Here is a 19,589-nt window from a genome sequence, read left to right on the forward strand (position 1 = left end):
ATGATCTTGGGAGTCATGTCCGTTCATGCGTGCTTGAGGAAAAACTGGGGAGTTTGTAATGCATCGTGTGGGACATGACCCATGATTTGGATCAGCTTCTGAATTGGCCTTCCCTGGATGAGGAAGAAGTGATGAATTGTAGTTCCATGAAACGACGCCGTTTTCACCTGACTGATATGGCTAATTTCACTTGCCCCCTGCAGTTCTGACATTTAGCAATTGGGACCTTTTTCAAGGAATATGTTTTTTTAATTTTACCCCTGGATCAATTACAATTGAACCCCTGGATTTCGGAGTCATTAACAAAACAGTCATTGGTTTTCAATTTAATCAATTCAGTCCTTAAAAGACTCTTCAACTTATAATTCTTTCAAAATTACCCTTGGAAAAATCAATTAACCCCCCTATAGATCACTGCCTGTTCATTTTGGTCCTTGGACATTAATTCCTTTCAATTTCAATCCAAATTAGCCCCAAACTTTGATATGTTTTTAATTAAGCCCTTGATTGCATCAATTAATTAAATCAAAGTTTAATTAAGCCTCCAAACTTATTAATTCTTTCAATTTTGATCAACTCCCAAATTTATAATTTCATCCTTATCAATCCTTGAATTTTCAATTTGTATCGTCTTAACTTAATTCTCACATTAATTATTTTTCTTATTTATTTATTTGAAAATTCAAAAATGAAAAAAATACAAATCTTGAACTTGATTTGAATGATAGAATTAAGAACTATAAAATCCTTGATGAAAGGGCTAAGAAAAACAATAAAAAATCAAAAGAAAAGGGATCAATTGAAATCATTATTATTATCATTGAAAAAACAAAAAAAAATCATAAAACTTGATTTAAATGATAAAATTGAAAGTAATAAAAACTTTAAGAAAAAGAGAAAAAAAATTAAAAGAAAAATGACCAAATCAAAACATATTATATATACAAATTAGGAATTAAGGGTTAGATTGAAAATAAAAGGACCTTTCACAAAATGGAAAATAAGCAAAATACTAAATCAAAACTAAAAAATTGAATTTGAAATACTAATAACAATGAGGATTATCGTTCTTTTATAAGGATAGGAAAGAGAAACAAAGGGAAGAAAAGAAAGAAAATGTCATCGACGAATAAACTAGTTATATTTTGACTACACACGCCACTAATTATGAAAGAAAAGATTATGAGGCATTAAATGCTAGGGCAAAAAGCTAATTTTTACCACTAAGAGTCTCCGCACATGTTGCTCAAAGTACATGATGACTCCCAAGTGCTAGCTAGTAACTTTTTTAAAATAAAATAAATATTATTTTAATTAACAGAAAAATCAAGAGCAAAAAAACCTTAATACCTCTTACCCCAATTAATTAAATTTTTTAGATCCAAGGATACATGTGTAATTATACTATATATATTAAGAATAAAAAAATACCTATACATCCCTATTTGAAACTATTTTTTGTTGTTTTACTGTCTATTAAAATATTAAAAATACAACAATACCCTCAAACAAACCACTAAGGACTAATGTGCTGTGTGAAAATACTAATATGCCCCTGAATAAAAGGCAAACCATTTTTTTTTTCTTGAAAAATTACAAACATCATTTCACTTTACTAAAAAGAATATTAATTCGAGTAATTTTTAGTTTAATTGATCAGGTTTTAAATTTGTTTTTTAATGATTACAAGCTCAAATTATTTTAGAGTTATCAAAGATTTATATAATCTATAATTTCAATACTATAAAATTAATTAAAATATGTATAAGTGGACCATAATAATAAAAAAAAGAGAATAGTAATCCAAGTATATAGCCGCAGTGAATATGCCTTCTCCTTTAGTATTTTTTATTTTTTATTTATAGCTCTTTTAGATTGGAAATGGAATAATAAAGAGTAAAGAAAAGCCACACATGACATGATTCTTGAGCGAGGCTCCTCCATCAAGATATCTTCTCCTGGTTCTTGCTATCTAAACCTTTAACTGATATTTTGGTCTCATCCCTTTGTCTTGTCTCTTCTCCATTCAAGGTGAGTTAACTTCTTGCTTTCCTTTTCATTTCTACTCCTATGCGTCCTTTTCTTTTCGGTTGGTGGTTCCTTGTCTTCCCCATTACACCTCCTACTACTCTATCTCTATGCATTGTTGTGGCACTCAACTTCTCTGTAGTTTTCAAGTGATTTTTGCCTTTACTGTAAAATTCTCTGTCGGTGCCGATTGGCTTTGATGGCTCTGCTTTTCTTTTTTCAACTTTTGTTCTTTTCTTTCTCTTCTTCAGTTGTCTAGTGTAGGATAGGCATTTCATTGCCTAGATCTGGCTGGCTGGCTTCAATGCTTATTTTTCTAGTAAAAGAAACTTTGTTTGCTCTTAATTATGCCGGCTCAAAATCAAATATGTTAACAAATCTTATTCTTCTTCTGTGCACCCATCACTTGTTTACACACACACACACACACACACACTTCTGGGTTATTTCTTGCTCAACCAGCCTCAAGTCTCTGTATCAATGAGTGCTGAATCTGATTTAAGTATTTTGAATTTTGTTCTTGGGGGTTGAGAGCATTCTGCAAGTAGATGATGAAGTTGGAATGGAAACAATCCTTTACTGACAAACATATTGGATTCCACGTCACTTTTATTTCTTGACACACTCTATGCAAGTACTGAACATCTTTTTTTTTTCCCCCTCTCCTTAACTACAGCAACATTTATTTTTATATGTCTGCTTTGAATAATTCATATTGTATCATTTTAATTTGGGTTCTACATATGTGTTTATGTCAATCCGCCCGTCATTTTATTATCTCTGTTCGGTTGAATGTTTTAACAATCTGGTTAACCCAATTCATAGTTTTATTGGGTAACGTTTTTTTTTATTCTTTCTTGTTCACTTCCATCATCCTGGAAATAATTTCCTGAGCTTTAACTATTTTTTGATCCTTCTTCTTGTTCTTGCACCTCCTTTCCCTTGTTCTTTTCTTTAAGCTTGCTGTGTTGCCAGCCTTCAGTTTTGGTATTCGTCAATAAATATAACTGGCAGTCGATATAACAGAGGATCCAGAACTCTCGTTTCATTGATGTGCATTTTGTTAGAACCATAGCAAACACTCATTTTATATTTTAAAATTTATGCTTGTTAAAGTAATGGTTATACCTGAACATGTTAAAGTAAGTTGAAGCATTGCAGGATGTGAGGTTGATCTCCTGTTCTCTGCAAAGATAAACTCTCCTTTCCTTTTAGGTTGTTGGGATGGCCAGTGGAATAGATGCTGACGCACCTTTGGATTATGCTACCATTCAGATTTTTCCAACCAAAAACAGGTCAGTCTCCCCCTTAAAACATAGTTTAAGCATTTTGGCCTAGATGCTTTATATTATCGAACAGTTAAATAATTTAAACTGATTTGCTACACGGGCCAATTTTTTCTTCAGCTCAATGACAAAAAATGATATCCCAGTTCTGGTGCATGGCTTTGCTCCAAGAACAACCATTTCTAAAAAACAAAAGTCAAAGTAGGGGGCACAAATGTCGACTCATTGAGAAATGGAACTACTTTATATCTAAGATTATCCTTCAAAAAACCCCATATAAGAAGTACAAATATTGATTAATGTCCTGTGAATGTTTAGGAGGTATAAAATCTATGCTAGCACTTTCGTGCATGAAATAAATATGATTATGGTTTACTAATTAAGGAGATCTGCACTTTTTGAATGGATCCAGGCTCTTTAGGGGGCGGGGGGCAGTGTTGAGCTAAAATTGTTCATTTTTTTTAGGTGGAAGGGGGTGGAAGCATTCATGGTTCTAGTTTCCTATGTTAGTTAGCTCTGTCCTGCTTCCTAAGCTTGGCGCCATTGATTGCATTTATCCTTCAAATTTGATAGATATTACTCTCATCACTAAGTATATAGAGGCATTTCTTTTCGGTTTTTCTATGTTCTTTTTTTTGGTAAATCTGGTTGGTGGTGAACTTCTCTAACATGCTCACTGTTATTATAGGTACGAGATATTTGTTTGTGGTGATGATGAAGTCGAGAAATTAGCTGTTGGCCTACTGGAGCAAATCTTGCCACATTTGCCAGAAGTACATAAAATTTATGCCAAAGGATCTAATGCTATCTTCAGACTACAAGTAACAGGAGAACTCAGCAATGTACCATGGTTCACAAAATCAACTCTGAACAGGTTCTTGTAATTTAGATGTGCATCTTGCTTTCTGTTGTTTTTTATTGCAAATGTGGGTGCTTGCTTCTCCTGTTACTAAAACACTTGTAATTTTGTCAGATTCCTGCAACTTGCTGGCTCGCCTGATTTAGTGAATACCAGCAGGATTATCGAGGGTGAGATTTCTCAATTGGAGGAAGCCAGAAAATTTCATCTTTCTTTATATGCTAAGGTCAGTTGTACCCTTTCTTTTGTGATATTATATTATCTACAGTGTCTTGTTAACAAAAAAATGATGTTGTCAGGGGCATCAAGATCGTTCTCAAAGTGGGGAAACAGGTAAGTTTTTTAAAGAAACATGGAAAATAGATACTTGTTATGTTACTCATGATTCTAGAAAGTAGAGTTTTCTTAAATATGATCCAATATTCGTACTGGTAATTTTCCATTACAAACAAAGGAATTCCTGAAATGAATCAGTTTAAGATGCTATATGGTTTTTGTCACTTCATCTGTAGCAAAATTATAGTCATAAAGTTGTTTTATAAGCAGTGAGTTATAAGGAAGTATAAAATGTGCGAGATATAGTCATCAACTTGATGATTTTTAAATACTCATTGACTCTGGCTGGTCACTCCACCTCCATCAAAAACAAGAGATGCTCTTTCTCATCTAAAATCATATACAATATGGTCTCCATGAACTAAACTTGTTTTCACAGGTGCTTCCAATTCATGCCATATTTATGTTTGACAAAATATATAATGTTTGCATCATAGGAAGTTCAAGCATACAAGTCGACTTCTGTTGTCATGTTAGTAGTAGTTAGCTATTGTGCTTTATGGACATATTGGCTTAAAACAATGTGGTGCTTGTATTGAATCTGCTGAGATCTTCTGAGTTCAGTTTTTATCAAATGTTTATTGTGTATCTTTCCTTATATGACAGATGGAAATGACTCAATTGAGACAGAACCAACACTCAAAGTAATTACTTTTACCTTTCTGTCTTTATGAGCTCTCTCTTATTTGTAAATTGGATTAGGTTATATTAAATGTTATAACAACTAAAATAGGCTGTTTGGACCTATTTAGGCTGAAGTGAAAATTGCATTATCAGATACATCAAAGTAAGCTCTTCTGATTGCTTGTTTTTTTCTAATTTTCTTCCATATTAGTTGCATATCCTCTAAGCTATTAATGACTATATTTCCAGGAATGAATTGCTGCGAGCTATGGATCTGAGGCTTACAGCATTAAAAAGAGAATTGGCTACAGCCCTAAACCGCGCTTTTGGTGACATCTGCTCCTGTAAAGAAATCACTTCTTTAATAGAGTTTTGTGAATATTTTGGCGCAACAGTTCTTAAGTAAGTCACCCGCAAAAACAAATTGTGCATTGGTGATCTAAATTCCTAGTTTTCAAAAAAAATTATAGTTGCAGCCTCACCTTACTTATAATGTTTACTTTAGTTTTTAAACGTATAGAATTTTATATTTCTGACTCTAGATTTCATCTGGTATGTATCAGGAATTCTTTATGCAAAATCTTAGAATTGAGCCAAAAGGGTGAGGCAGCTGTACTTCTAAATGATGACAAAAATTCATCAACAATTGACAAAGTAAGTAAGATGGATGAAGATACTCCAATTTCAAGACCGATATATTCAACACTACCTGTAAAATATGGTGTTTCACCAGCCAAGGCTGCCCAGTTTGAGCGACAGAGCTCAATTGATAGTGAGGAGTCTTCAGACTCTAGTGATCAAAATAAAAAATCTGCAGAAAGAAGTCGAGCTATTTCAAGATCAGCAGCACCCAGAAGGTCAGCATCCCCAATGCGGAGGGTTCAAATTGGGAGAACTGGATCACACAGGGCAGCTGCACTAACAATTAAGAGCCTCAATTTTTATCCTAGCAAAGAAAGGACATCATCTCATAGAGATGAAGCTGAAATTAGTAGGGAGGATGAAGGATCAGAACAATCCAGTAAGAAACCTGAGAGTAATGTCCGAAGAATGAGTGTTCAAGATGCAATCAGTCTTTTTGAAAGAAAACAAAAGGATCAAAGCATAGATGCCCAAAAAAAGAGCTCGCCGTCGAACATTTCTCTTTGTACAAATAAAGCTGTTTTAAGAAGATGGAGTTCTGGTGTCGCAGAATGTTCCAGTCTCTGCCAACAAGAACTTAGTTCTGAACACTCTGTTCCTCTGCCTTGCAATGATATTGCAGATAAAGAAATCTCGAAGAATTTGATCCAAGAAAAATTAGAGTCTGATATTACATCAAGATGTCAAAATCCTGTTGATACTGCTGAAGCTGATGGAGAGTTGGAAAGGTGGGAAGAAAAGGGACAGCATGTAGTGGATTTTGAAACAGATGCTAATGCTGCACATGGAAAGGAAAGAAATGGAAGGACACCAGACTCGGTGGAATGGAGTCGACAAAAGGAAGAAGAACTGAACCAGATGTTGATGAAAATGATGGAAAGCCGGCCTGTGAAAACCCAAAAGCCTAAAACTGTCAAAAACAAAAATATCCCATCTGAGCAGAGGGGTGGATTTTATGATCACTACAAGGAGAAAAGGGATAGGAAACTTCGAGGAGAGAATGCTGAAAAGAGAGCAGAAAAAGAAGCGGAATTTAGAGTGATGCAGCAAATTCTTGATGGGAGGAAAGCTGAAATAGCTGCAGTAGATGTAGAGGATGTTGGTAAGAAGCATCTGCCAAGCAGAGCCCAAAAATCTATCAAGAATCCTTCTCAACCTGCAAATCTCAGAAAAGACAGCCCAAAATCTACTGTCACAAAAAAGGTTTCATCTAAAACATCGAACTTGCCTGCCAATCGTAAATCATGGCCATCAACACCACCAATCAGAGAACCACTATCATCTCTATCAAAAACTCCTTCAGGGATCTCATCTGCTGGTGCCACACCAAGAAGTCGGAAACCCCAGTCTACAACATCACTTCCTCGATCAAATCCTAAAGTTGAAAGATCCCAGCCACAGCACAGAAATGTGAAGGAAACAAAAACTGAAGCTGACAGGAGGTTGAAGGAAGTAAAAGAGAAGATGGAGCAAACTGTAATGAAAAGTGGAAAAACAAAAAAAACAAAAGTTGCTGCAGTTGCTGAAGATTGTTCTGATGTTGTTCCATCGAAGCCTAGTTTCTATAATAACATTACCAAAAAAAGCAGTGTAGTGCCAGTGGAAGTGAAACCCTTCCTCCGCAAGGGATCTAGAAGTGGCCCTCCCATTGTGAAAAAGACAAGAGCTTCCCAGCTTCTGGAGTCTTCTGTAAACTGTGGGAATAAGTCAGAAACTAAAGAGAAAGTGACTAAAGAGAATGAGGTGGTTGTTAATGCTTCTGTCCAGATTAGCGAGCATGAAGATCAGGATGATGTGCCAGCTAGTCATTTTGATGCTGCTACGGAGTTGGAAACTGTGGAAAATGGCCATCAGAATTCTGGTGAGATGGAGAACTTCAACGAGCTTGTCACTGATGCAGATGATAGCTTCAAATATATGGTTCAATCTTCGGCAAATTTCCAGTTCCATGAAGATTCAGTTATCTCCCCTAGTGCATGGGTGGAAATAGAAGAGCAACAGAATCTGCCTAGCACGAATGATGATGACACAACTCAACATAGCTCTCCAGTCCTTGTTGCACCTGTAGGATTGCCAAGTCAAGGTGTTCGTCATTCTCTTTCACAGATGCTGCAAGAAGAAAATAATAGTGAACCTGATACTGTCGAGTGGGGAAATGCTGAAAATCCTCCTGCAGTGGTATATCAAAAAGATGCTCCCAAAGGGTTGAAGAGGCTTTTGAAGTTTGCTCGGAAGAGTAAAGGAGATGCAAATATGACAGGTTGGTCTAGCCCATATGTTTTTTCTGAAGGAGAAGATGATGGTGAGGAATCCAAAGCTATCGATAAGAGAAACACTGACAATCTACAGAGAAAGGCAGCCCTTCATTCGAAAGACCATAGGAAGCAACAGAGTTCTTTCTTTGAAGGATATGACAGAAATTTGAAAGCTCACGAACTTCCATTGGGTACTTTTGCTTCCTGGCTTTAGCCATTCTTTATTTTTGTTTTTGTTTTTGTTTTCTCAATAAAAGCTGGATATTTAGAAGTGATCTTTTCTTTCCTCCCCTTGCATGCTTAATTTACCGGCAATAAAAAAAACCCAAAATGCTACATATAACATGCATCGAATATTCTGGTTGCAGCTAAATCAAACATAAGCGAATTCAATGCCCAGAGTTCGCATCAGTTGCATAAAGGTCATTTCTCAACTGCAGCCTCTACAACTAAAGGTTGTTATTGATGTTCTCTGTGCTGTGTTCTTTATTGGCTTTTCCTCCTTGCATGTACGCTAGAGTAATTTATTGTCTTTTTTCTGTCTCTCTCCTCACTTCTATAGTGGTGAATTTAAGTAGAATTTGACGTCCTCTAATATTCTTGTCTCAGGAACAAGGTCATTCTTCTCTCTTTCAGCGTTTAGGGGCAGCAAACCAAATGAGACCAAGTTCCATTGATATTAGGATGACAGTAAAATATCAGCCATCTGTTTCCTCCTAGAATCCACATACAAGGCTACGCCTGGCTTCTGGGAAAATTTTCCTTCATCTTCACTCACAGTTCCTGTATGGTTCTGCACGCATTTCAGAGGGCTGGACCATCCTTGTGTTTCCTCATGTTACACTGACCAAGGGTATTGCATACCTAGCAGATGTATTAGTATTCTGCAGAACATACGGATTCTTGCATTTTACAAACTCTCTGCCTGTGGAGGATGTTAAACGCCAAAGAATCCATTAACAACTGACCTATTTGTTTGGCTGTATTATTAATTCACTTCACTGTATGATTTTGAATCCATTAACAACAGATGTCTAGTATCAGTATCAGTATTCTGCAGAACATACGGATTCTTGCGAGGATGTCAAACGCTAATGAATCCATTAACAACTGACCTATTTGTTTGGCTGTATTATTTTTTCACTTCATTATATGATATTGAATTTGAAATCTTTGAGGTTTAACTTGTTATGTTTACATAATGTATGCAGATTTGTTTATGTTTCATTACATGGATGTTTTGCAGCTAATTTGCTTACATTAAGAACCAACATAAACCAGGATTGTCAGCAAGAATTGCGCGCACACACAGTTCACACAACTTAAGATTGTAGCAGGATTTTTACACGACAAGAAGCAGAATTTTATACATTTCGAGGATAGATGGGTACATTATTCAAATCAATCTGTAAGAAGTCAAGTTAAACACACTCTAGCCTGACCATCATAGGAAACAATTATAATTAATTCTATACTCTATACAATCAACTTACAAAAATGTCACAACACCTGATCTTTGATGAGGAAGTGAGGGGCAGAAATTGCACGCGCGCTAAAAAGAAGATTGCAGGATTACAATCTGACATGAAGAAAGAAGAGCAGAATTGTATTCTTGAGTAATAAATTAAGAATTGCCACGTGGAGTAGTTAGTAACAGTTGGAGAATTGGTTAACAGTTTGAAATTATTAGTAGAAGCACAGTTAGAATTTATCTTGATATATAGCTACAATAGAATTGCACATGAGAACTATTTTGAAACACTAATGAACATTCATATATTTGCAAAGTAGTCTAAATGTTCATTTTATAAGGAGAAAATAGAGAATCTAAAACATATTTTTTCTACAAAAGGTGTTGAAATTGATCCTAAAAAGACTGAAGATATGAAGAATTGTTTTATTTCACATCTATTAAAGAGTTAAGAAGTTTCCTTGGATTATCTGACTATTACAAAAAAACATTAAAAGTTTTGGTATTAGTAAATCACTTAGTAATTTGTTGAAGATAAACAACTTCAAATGAAATGAGATGGCTTAAGAAACATTTGATAAACTTAGAAAGGCCTTGTGTGAAGTTCCAGCGTTGGCTTTACTAGATTTTCACAAGATGTTTGTGCTTGAAACAAATGTTCGTGGTATTAGATCAGGGGCAATATTGAGTCAAGATGGAAGACCTGTAGCTTTTTTCAATAAGGCTTTAGATCCTTAACAAATAGAGTTATCTGTTTATGAGAAAGAATATATGATCATCTTAATGATAGTTGACTGGTGGAAACATTATTTAGAATATAATAAGTTTATCATAAAGACTAACCATGAAAGTTCAAAATATTTATTGGAACAAAAGGTACTAGGGGTGTTCAAAAAAACCGATAAATTGAGTAAATTGATAAAACTGATAAAAAATTAACTGAAAAAACCGAACCGAAAAATAAAACCGATTAGATTATGTAGAAAAAAACTCGATTCGGTTCAGTTTTCGATTTTGTAGTGCAAAAACCGGCTGAACCGGACCTGTTAAAAAAAAAAGGGTCCCTACACCCTAGTATAAAAAGAAAATGCTGCCACGTCGCGCCCCTCTTTTCTCTTCTCTTCACTTTACTCTCCGCTAACCCTAAATAGTAAACACTTTCAATTTCAATTTTCAAACTCCTTTCAGGCTCTCAGTGAACGCCCCCCTGGCCTCGCCCCTCGCCAAGGCCGCCCCTTTAGCCCTTACTAGAGCCCCAGTAACTCGTCCCCTCTCACCTCTTTGCCTCTCCCTCTCTACTCTCCACTCTCCACTCTCCTTAGACTAAGAAAACATAAAAATAGAATCATAGATCGACCATCAACGTTTCCTACTTTCCTCAGACTCCACTAGACCAAAACACACTGTGTTTCCATCAGACCAGCGTTTCCTCAACTTCTCAAAACCAGTGAGGTAGTGACAATGAGTTTTTTTTTTTTTTTTTTTCTGGTTTTCTAATTAATTAATTAATTAATTAATTCAGTTAAGGTTATTGTTATTTTTAATAATGTTAAGCTTATTTTTCATACTTTTCTTCCTCAGTCTCCACTGGATCAACACAGTCGACGCTTCCTCAGCCTCTCAAACCAGTGAGTTTTAATTTTTTTTCTCCTTTCTAATTAATTCATACAGTTAAGCTTATTGTTATTTTAAATCAATTTTGTTGGGTGATGAATTTTGGTTTAGGTTTAAATTAGAATTTAGAGTTATTTGGGTGATTAAATTGAATCTGTTGATGTTGTTGCTATGTTGATTTTGTTGATGTTATTGCCGTGTGTTTTTGTTGCTTTGTTGGTTGATTGCTAAAAATTAATTGAATTGTTGTTGCTGTGTTGGTTCTATTGTTGTTGTTGTTATGTTAATTTTGCAGTTTATTTTGCTGTTTTGTAAATGTAATTTCAATATTTGCTACAGTAAACTTGTGTTGATTTTGTTGTTGTTCTGTGTTGATTCTGTTGATGCTGTTGCTGTGTTGATTTTGTTGATGTTGTTGCTATAGCTTGTTGCTGTGTGTTTTTGTTGCTTTGTTGGTTGATTGCTAAAAATTAACCGAACTGTTGTTGCTGTGTTGGTTTTGTTACTGTTGTTGTGTTAATTTTGTAGTTTATTTTGCTATTTTGTAAATGTAATTTCAATATTTGCTACTGTAAACTTGTGTTGATTTTGTTGATGTTGCTGTGTTGATTTTGTTGATGTTGTTGCTATAGCTTGTTGCTGTGTGTTTTTGTTGCTTTGTTGGTTGATTACTAAAAATTAACCGAACTGATGTTGCTGTGTTGGTTCTGTTACTGTTGTTGTGTTAATTTTGTAGTTTATTTTGCTATTTTGTAAATGTAATTTCAATATTTGCTACTGTAAACTTGTGTTGATTTTGTTGATGTTGCTGTGTTGATTCTGTTGATGTTGTTGCTATAGCTTGTTGCTGTGTGTTTTTGTTGCTTTGTTGGTTGATTACTAAAAATTAACCGAACTGATGTTGCTGTGTTGGTTCTGTTACTGTTGTTGTGTTAATTTTGTAGTTTATTTTGTTGTTTTGTAAATGTAATTTCAATATTTGCTACTGTAAACTTGTGTTGATTTTGTTGTTGTTGTTGTGTTGATTCTGTTGTTGTTGTTGTGTTGATTATGTTTTGACATGTTACTTCTGTAATATTTGTTTCATTTTAATTTTTAAACATGATTTTAATCTTTATGTTTATTAACTGCTAAAAAGAAATGTGCAAGTGATAATGAACATGTTTGTATTTGGTAATTACATATGGAAAACCTTCAAAATCAAAATGTTTCATCCACTGGCACTACCCCAACATCAACTAATGCCCCAGCTTCAAACACTAACCCAACATCAACTACTATAGGTTCCACCACGGATAATAAAGGTAAACAACTTCAAGTCCTTGCATCTAGGAAAATAAATGTTGATGATAAAAAAAAGTCACAAATTTGGGATCATTTTACAAAACTTGATGGTGATCCTAAAACCCCTAGAGCTGAATGTAATTATTGTGGAAAGGATTATACATGTCATACTATTATTAATGGGACAAGTAATATGTGGAGTCATTTGAAAGTATGCAAAAAGTTTCCTTTTATGGTTGATAAGAAGCAAAATTTTTTGGTATTAGAACCTAATAAAGTAGGGGGTGAATTAGGAGATCGAAGTGTGGGAACTCTTAAGGCAATAGGTTATGATTATGATGAATACAGAAAGACACTAGTGAAATTAGTTATAATTGATGAGTTGCCTTTTAATTTTGTGGAGGGTAAGGGATTTAGATTATATTCTAGGACCTTGCAGCCTATATTTGACATTCCTTCTCGTTTCACTGTTATGAGAGATTGTTTTGAAACTTTATGTTGAAGAGAAGAAAAGATAGAGCTCTTAAGGGTCAATGATTATGCTTAACAATAGATACATGGACATCAATCCAAAACATTAACTATATGTCCTTAACGGCTCATTGGATTGATAATGAATGGAATTTGCATAAAAAAATTTCTGAATTTTTGTCAAGTTTCCAATCATATGGGTGAGATAATTGGTCAAGTTATTGAGAATTGTTTGTTAGATTGGGGGATTGATAAACTTTTAACTATTACAGTAGACAATACAAGCTCTAATAGTGTTACTATTTCGTATTTGAAGAATGTGATGAAAGATCGGCCAACTAATATATTGTCAAATGAACATTTGCATGTTAGATGTTGTACACACATTGTAAACCTCATTATATGTGATGGTTTGAAAGAGATGAATGTTTCGGTTGTTAAGATTCGAAATGCAATTAGGTTTGTGAGATCTTCACCCTCTAGGCTACTTGCATTTAAAAACTGTGTAGAAAAGTTGCATATAAAGTGTAAGAAATCATTGTGTTTGGATGTTGCAACTCGATGGAATTCAACTTATCTTATGTTAGAAGATGCTGAAAAGTTTGAAAAGGTGTTTGTGAGGTTAAGTCAAAGTGAACATAGGTATATGAGTTACTTTTTGGAGGTTGATTCGAAGGGGAATAAAAAAAAACATAGGGCCACCTAGTTTGGAGGATTGGGAAAATGCTAGAATTTTGCTGAAGTTTTTAAAGATCTTTTACATGGTTACATTGAAATTTTCTAGCTCTTGCATGTTACATAAAATTCTTTCTTCAATGAATTGATTTACATGCATACAAACTTGTTGCAATTGTGTAAAAGTAGAGATAATCTTTTGAATGGAATGACGATGAACATGATGAGTAAGTTTGAGAAGTATTGGGGTTGTGGAGCAAATCATAATTTTTTATTGTATTTGGCTAATGTTTTGGATCCACATCCTAAGTTGAAATATATGAAATTTTGTTTTGGTGATTTGTATGATTATGACAAAGCACAATTGCTAACAAAAAAAGTGAAAGATAATTTGGTGAACTTGTATGAGTTTTATTTGAAAGCCGATGAAGTGGTGGATGATAATAGGCATAAACAAGATGATAATGATGCTATTGATGACATAGAGGTAGATGTTAACACTTTAGCTCGGTTCAAAAGGCACTTACAAGAGGAAGATAGTGTGGAAAATAGAAATGAGGTTGAGATGTATTTGGGTGATGGTTGTGAGGATTCTAATGATGATAAATTAGATATTTTGGGTTGGTGGAAGATTAATGCTTCAAAATATAAGATACTTTCGAAAGTTGCACAACATGTTCTTGGTATTCCTATATCCATAGTGGCTTTCAAATCAGCCTTTAACACAAGTGTTCGTATACTTGACCAATTTTGAAGTTCTCTATCTCCAGTAACAGTTCAAGCACTTATTTGTTGTCAAAATTGGTTGCATCATAGTCCAATTTCAACTGATAATACAACTTTGATGAATGATTTTGAAACTTACAAAAACCTTGAATCAGGTAATGTTTCTTAAAAACTTGCACCTTTTATTTTATTATTTATTAATTAACACATTTTTATTCTAACATGTTTAATATTTTATTTTGTAGAATTTGGTGGAAAGTTGAATTTAGTAACGGATGATAATTAGTTCACAAATTGTGATGCATTCATTGAAAATGTATGGTATAAATATTTTTTTGTATTTTTGTATTTTCTGATTTAATTTACCATGTTAGAATTCTAGATTATGAATTTCAGGAATCAAAGTGCAATGCTCTTGAAGTGCTTTTTTATTAGGACGATGTGCACATGAAGATTTATTTTTTGTAGCTTGGAGTGTTTTATGATAATGTTATTTGTTGTTTTTTTGTTAAGCCCTTTGAAGGCAATGGTTTGTATTTTGTTATTTGGATTTTAACTTATTGTTGTGTGATTGTGAGTGTGTTATTTATTTAAACTTTTCGGAAGTAAAAAAATATTAGTAAGTTAAAAAATATATTGAACACAAGATTGACACTAATAATTTCATATAAATGAATATTCAATGGCCAAAAAAATTAATAAACATAAGATTGACAATAATAATTTAATACAATTGAATATTTAGGGGTAAAAAAATTAAATATATTTAGAATCTTCAAAGAAAATGAGACAATAGCAATATTAATAGTAAGCCTAGCAAAAAATTCTTTAGAAGCCCATTAAAAAGCCTATTAAAAAGCCCATTAGGTTTGTCCGGTTTTTTATCAAGCCCAATAGGTTTGTCCGGTTTTTTGGATAAAAAACTGGACCGGAACCAGCCGGTTTGGGCTGGTTCCGGTTCGGTTTCAGGTCTTTTTTTTTCCGGTTTGGTTGTTTTTTTGGGTAAAAATCGAACCGAACCGAAAATGATCACCCCTAAAAGGTACACACTCCAATATAAAGGAAATTTTTAACACAATTGTTGGGATCAAAATATATCATATAATATAAAAGGGGAAGAGAGAATTCGGTTGCAGATTCTTTGTCTAGAAAGACTAATTTGTATAAAAAATCAACAACTTGTGAAGAAGCAAATAAAAAGGAACATGGTAGTTGTAAGACCCATGTTTTGGCCATCAGATCCAAGCCCAAGTCTAGCCTAAACCCAGGAACCTAACCTAACCTATGTATTTAATGATAATTTAGCCAAATAATTGATTTACCATTCTTGTATTTTCTTTCCCTCTACCATGAATTTTCCTCTAAATACCAAGCAATTCAATTCTAAGGTGAAATTTTGGTTGTAATAAGGGTTGAAGAAACAAGTAAGTATCTTCCTCTTTTGTAATTTTTTTTTATTAGGGATTTGATGGTTGAATAATTAAAGAAGAGTTTAGGATTTTTATTATGATTGGTGATTGAACAATTTAAGAGATTGAATTAATGTTTTAGGGTGTTAGTTGGCCTAAACAAAATCTTAGATGTTTGGAATTATGGGTCTTAAAGAACAGATTGATTTTTTTAAGATCTGTGAATTTGAAGACTGACATATCAGAATTCTGGAAATCCTAATTAACCAGTTGGTCTGAATGACTGACCAATTAGCTCGATGTTGTTGGTCGACTAGTTGACTTATGGTGGTGGTCGAATGGTTGTTCATTTTGGTTGATGAATTGACCCAGCAGTAAAGGTTAATCGAGTCTGTTAGGTTCAATTAGTTTAGGGGTATGTTTGAGATTAATTGGGTGAATCAATTTGGGTTTATAATTATGTTTTGGTATTTAAGCTTAGAATTTCAATCTCTTATATTATTTTCTTCTAGTCAATTTTGAGTGTTTTTTTTCCGTATTTGTTATAGGTTTTACTAACGGTCCTACTAATGATCCTCAATAATCTTGAGTTTTGTATTTGTTTGTCTTTTGCTCTATTTTTCAAGCCAGTGAGATAATCTTTAATATACATATACTATAAATACTATATGTATGTTGATTATATGATAAGTACAATTGATAAATTCTTGAATATCCATATACGTTGCTTTATTTTCTAAGTACTTATTTATTCTTGATTTTGCACTCGCATTCTATTGAGTTAAATTCTATTCGATATGACATTCATTTGCTTTGATAATTATACGAGTACCTATTATACTTGATATCGATATACTTGCAAGTAACTCCATGCTAACGAAGAGTAGTTAATATATGTGCACATAATATTTTGTATACTAGTTGGTAAGAGAGGCACTAACCTACAACGATTGATCCTCCCACAGTGATCGAGGCTGTAAACCTAGTCTATTATCGAAACCTTGGGGTTTCATCTGTTGTCTAACCTAATGACTTTGTCTGATCTTTGACATGAATTTCATTATCATATGTTATTATGCTTAATGTACATGTGTGTGTGTGTGTGTGTGTGTATTTCAATCCTTATACTTATAAATAGTTAAAATGTATATTAAATATTATTCCCCAACCAAGTTGGGTAAACTTACCCTTCTATTTTAATATTATTTTAGGTTTTTAGCTTTAGTTAGTAGGTTGACATTTAATTAAAAATTCATACTACTTTATTTGTTAGTATGCCTTGCTTGCTTCTAAGAGGCTTTCTTATTCTTTGTGATTCAATATTTTAGACATTTCACTATTATGCTGTTTTCATTCAAGTTTAGATTTTTATTTCAAAGATTGAACTTTATTAAATGTAATAAGTATTTTGAATTATGAATTGTTTTATTGGTTTCGAGAAATTTTTGAAACACTGCAAAATACGATGTCAATTTTATATATATTTTTTTTATGATATGTATGTTCTAAGGCTTAACATAGATGAGGTGTTCCCGTGACACTACTCCTGTGTTGTCAATCATGGACATGAAATTTGGGTCATGACAATAGTATTCCTGCCTTAATAACAATAGTTCCAACATGGTACAACAAAATCATCAAATCTTATAAGCATGATCCTAAGTTGAATGTTGTGGCTGAGAAACTAGTTGATGCTAATAGTTAACCATAATTTGCTTTTGCTAATGGAATATTGAGGTACAAGAGCAATATTATGATTGAAAGTGATGTGGGGTTGAGGAATATATTGGTTGATGTTTCCTATGATTTTTATATTGAAAAACATTTTAGGAGTTCAAAAATTATGGAGTTTAGGAATAGATTGGTTGGTGCTACCTATGATTCTTATATTAAAAGACATTTAAGAGTTTAAAAATCCTTCAAGAGGTTAAATGAATTGTTTTATTGGCTAAATATAAATTAATTGGTTAAGTAGATGGTGGAAGAATATGATGTTTGTAAAATGGAGAAATTGAAAATGATGACATATCTAGGCTTATTACAACCTCTCTCATTACTAGAGGGCATTTGAAGAAATATCAATAGAGACTTCATTGAATCTCTACCAAAATCTAAAGGCAAAGACACAATTATGGTGGTTATAGATAGATTCATAAATTATGCTTATTTCATTGCTTTAATTCATCATTTTCTAGCTTAAGATGTTGCTAAAGTATTCTTAGATCACTTATACAGATCTCATGGATTACCAACTTCAATTGTGATTGACATGGACATAATAATTATAAGTGTGATATGAAAATAACTATTTAAAAGACTTAGGATTAAACTTTTCATGAGTTATACTTAGCCCTCAAATAGATATGCAAATTGAAAAAGTGAATCAACGCCTTAAAACATATTAATGATGTATGGCAATGTATAATTTTTAAAGGTGGCATTCATGGTTGTTATTGGCTTAGTAGTGGTATAACACAAGCTACAATTCAACCATCAAAATGTGTCCCTTCTAGGCATTATATAATTATTCTCCTTCTAGTAGGGAGATAATAACACAAGAAGTTTCACCAATAGCTTTTATGAAAGACTTATTGTTGGCAAAGGTGAACATGGATCACATTTTTTGAAATAAGTTAAAGTTAGCAAGGCACGTGATGAAACATATAGCTGACAAAAGAAATATCAAAAGTGTATATAAGGTTGGTGATATAGTCTACCTGAAATATAACCTTAAAGATAGATAAGCGTAGTTTTAAGAAATGATTTTAAGCTTAATCCTAGATTTTAAGGTCATTATAAAGTGATTCAAAAAGTTGATATTATGGCCAATAAATTATAGCTTCTAGATGATGTTTTAACTCATCCATTACTTGCGAGGAAGGTTGGAGATAATTCAGTATTATATTATAAGTTGCTAGTAGTTGATGAGTATGGAAAAACCAATTTGACTCCAATAGCAGTCTTAGACAAGATATTGATGAATAAAAGCAATAAGACTATTACAATGGGTTTGGCACATTGGTCAAATCTACTCGAGGAAGATGTTATATGAGAGGATCTAGATGAGATGAGCTTAGTGGGCAATGAGGAAAAATTGTTATAACACATGATTTGAGATGAAGAAGGGAGAGGTAGAAGTTGCACGTGGGCTAAAAAGAAGATTGCAAGATTGCCACATGATGTGAAGAAAGAGCAGTAAAATTATACTCTTGAATAAGTAGTTAAGACTAAGAAGAGGTCTTAACAAAAGAACCAACCTAAAAGATCTTGGAAAATTAATTAAAAAAAGAAACGAAAGAAAGAAAAAAAGAAACTAACTCTATGAATGAAAAATATGAAAGAAAAGAAACCTGCAATAATTTCATATCGGTAAGCATGATGAAGATTATTTTTTTTTTTATTTTGGTTAAATTACTCATTGGCTAATAACAAATGGCTATACTCTCCTTTATTATAATAGTTATAGCCCGAAAGTAGTAATCATTTTCATTTGACTTTATTACCCTAAAATAAGGGATTAAGGAAGAAATATGCATCTTGGCACTAATAATAGTTGGTGAGCTTCCCTTGCATTATTCATTAACAAGTATAAAAGGGATATGTTTTATGTGGCAGCAAAGGAAACATGGCCACAATTTTTGCTACAAGAAGCTCATTTTTTGTGATCTTAAGTCTAACATCACTCTTACTGCCACCAATAGTAGTAGTCTTACTAGTACTAGTTATCCGATATCTACCTTCGCAGCCACAAACTATTTTAGCCACACAAGGTCATATTTAATAATTTGAAGATAATGATTGTATGTATTATGAAGTAAGGTATTTCTTATTAAATTTTGTCAATTTTATTTGATGGAAGAAATCAAAGGAAACCTTTTTTGCTTTAAAGAACTTGTTCTTTTCAGCCTC

The 19,589-nt window shown here is 33.2% G+C and overlaps 1 protein-coding gene across 4 annotated transcripts; it reads left to right on the top strand.

Annotated features, from left to right (window-relative positions):
- Positions 1 to 1,879: 1,879 nt before the first annotated feature.
- On the top strand, positions 1,880 to 9,214 carry LOC118034429 (uncharacterized). Of its 4 annotated transcripts, none has more exons than XM_035039714.2 (11): positions 1,880 to 2,031; positions 3,190 to 3,323; positions 4,003 to 4,188; positions 4,288 to 4,399; positions 4,473 to 4,506; positions 5,116 to 5,153; positions 5,262 to 5,296; positions 5,383 to 5,535; positions 5,697 to 8,221; positions 8,399 to 8,485; positions 8,640 to 9,214. In XM_035039714.2, the coding sequence occupies exons 2-11, from the start codon at positions 3,253 to 3,255 to the stop codon at positions 8,705 to 8,707; spliced, it is 3,309 nt and encodes a 1,102-aa protein (XP_034895605.1). In that variant the 5' UTR covers positions 1,880 to 2,031; positions 3,190 to 3,252; the 3' UTR covers positions 8,708 to 9,214. The 4 variants fall into 4 exon arrangements, with proteins under 4 accessions (XP_034895605.1, XP_034895604.1, XP_034895606.1 ...); XM_035039713.2 differs by having other exon boundaries at positions 3,244 to 3,323; XM_035039715.2 differs by lacking the exon at positions 1,880 to 2,031 and adding an exon at positions 2,074 to 2,662 and having other exon boundaries at positions 3,244 to 3,323; positions 8,399 to 8,452.
- The last annotated feature ends 10,375 nt before the right edge of the window (positions 9,215 to 19,589 follow it).

The sequence above is a fragment of the Populus alba genome, chromosome 13, assembly GCF_005239225.2.
Source record: "Populus alba chromosome 13, ASM523922v2, whole genome shotgun sequence".
NCBI classification, from domain to species: Eukaryota; Viridiplantae; Streptophyta; class Magnoliopsida; order Malpighiales; family Salicaceae; genus Populus; species Populus alba.

What these genes read in the sequence shown, in the direction of transcription:
- LOC118034429 (XM_035039712.2), top strand. An exon ending in TTCTCAAAGTGGGGAAACAG is followed by an intron (nt 4,507 to 5,115) that starts GTAAGTTTTTTA and finishes CTTATATGACAG; the next exon opens with ATGGAAATGACTCAATTGAG. An exon ending in AGACAGAACCAACACTCAAA is followed by an intron (nt 5,154 to 5,261) that starts GTAATTACTTTT and finishes GGACCTATTTAG; the next exon opens with GCTGAAGTGAAAATTGCATT.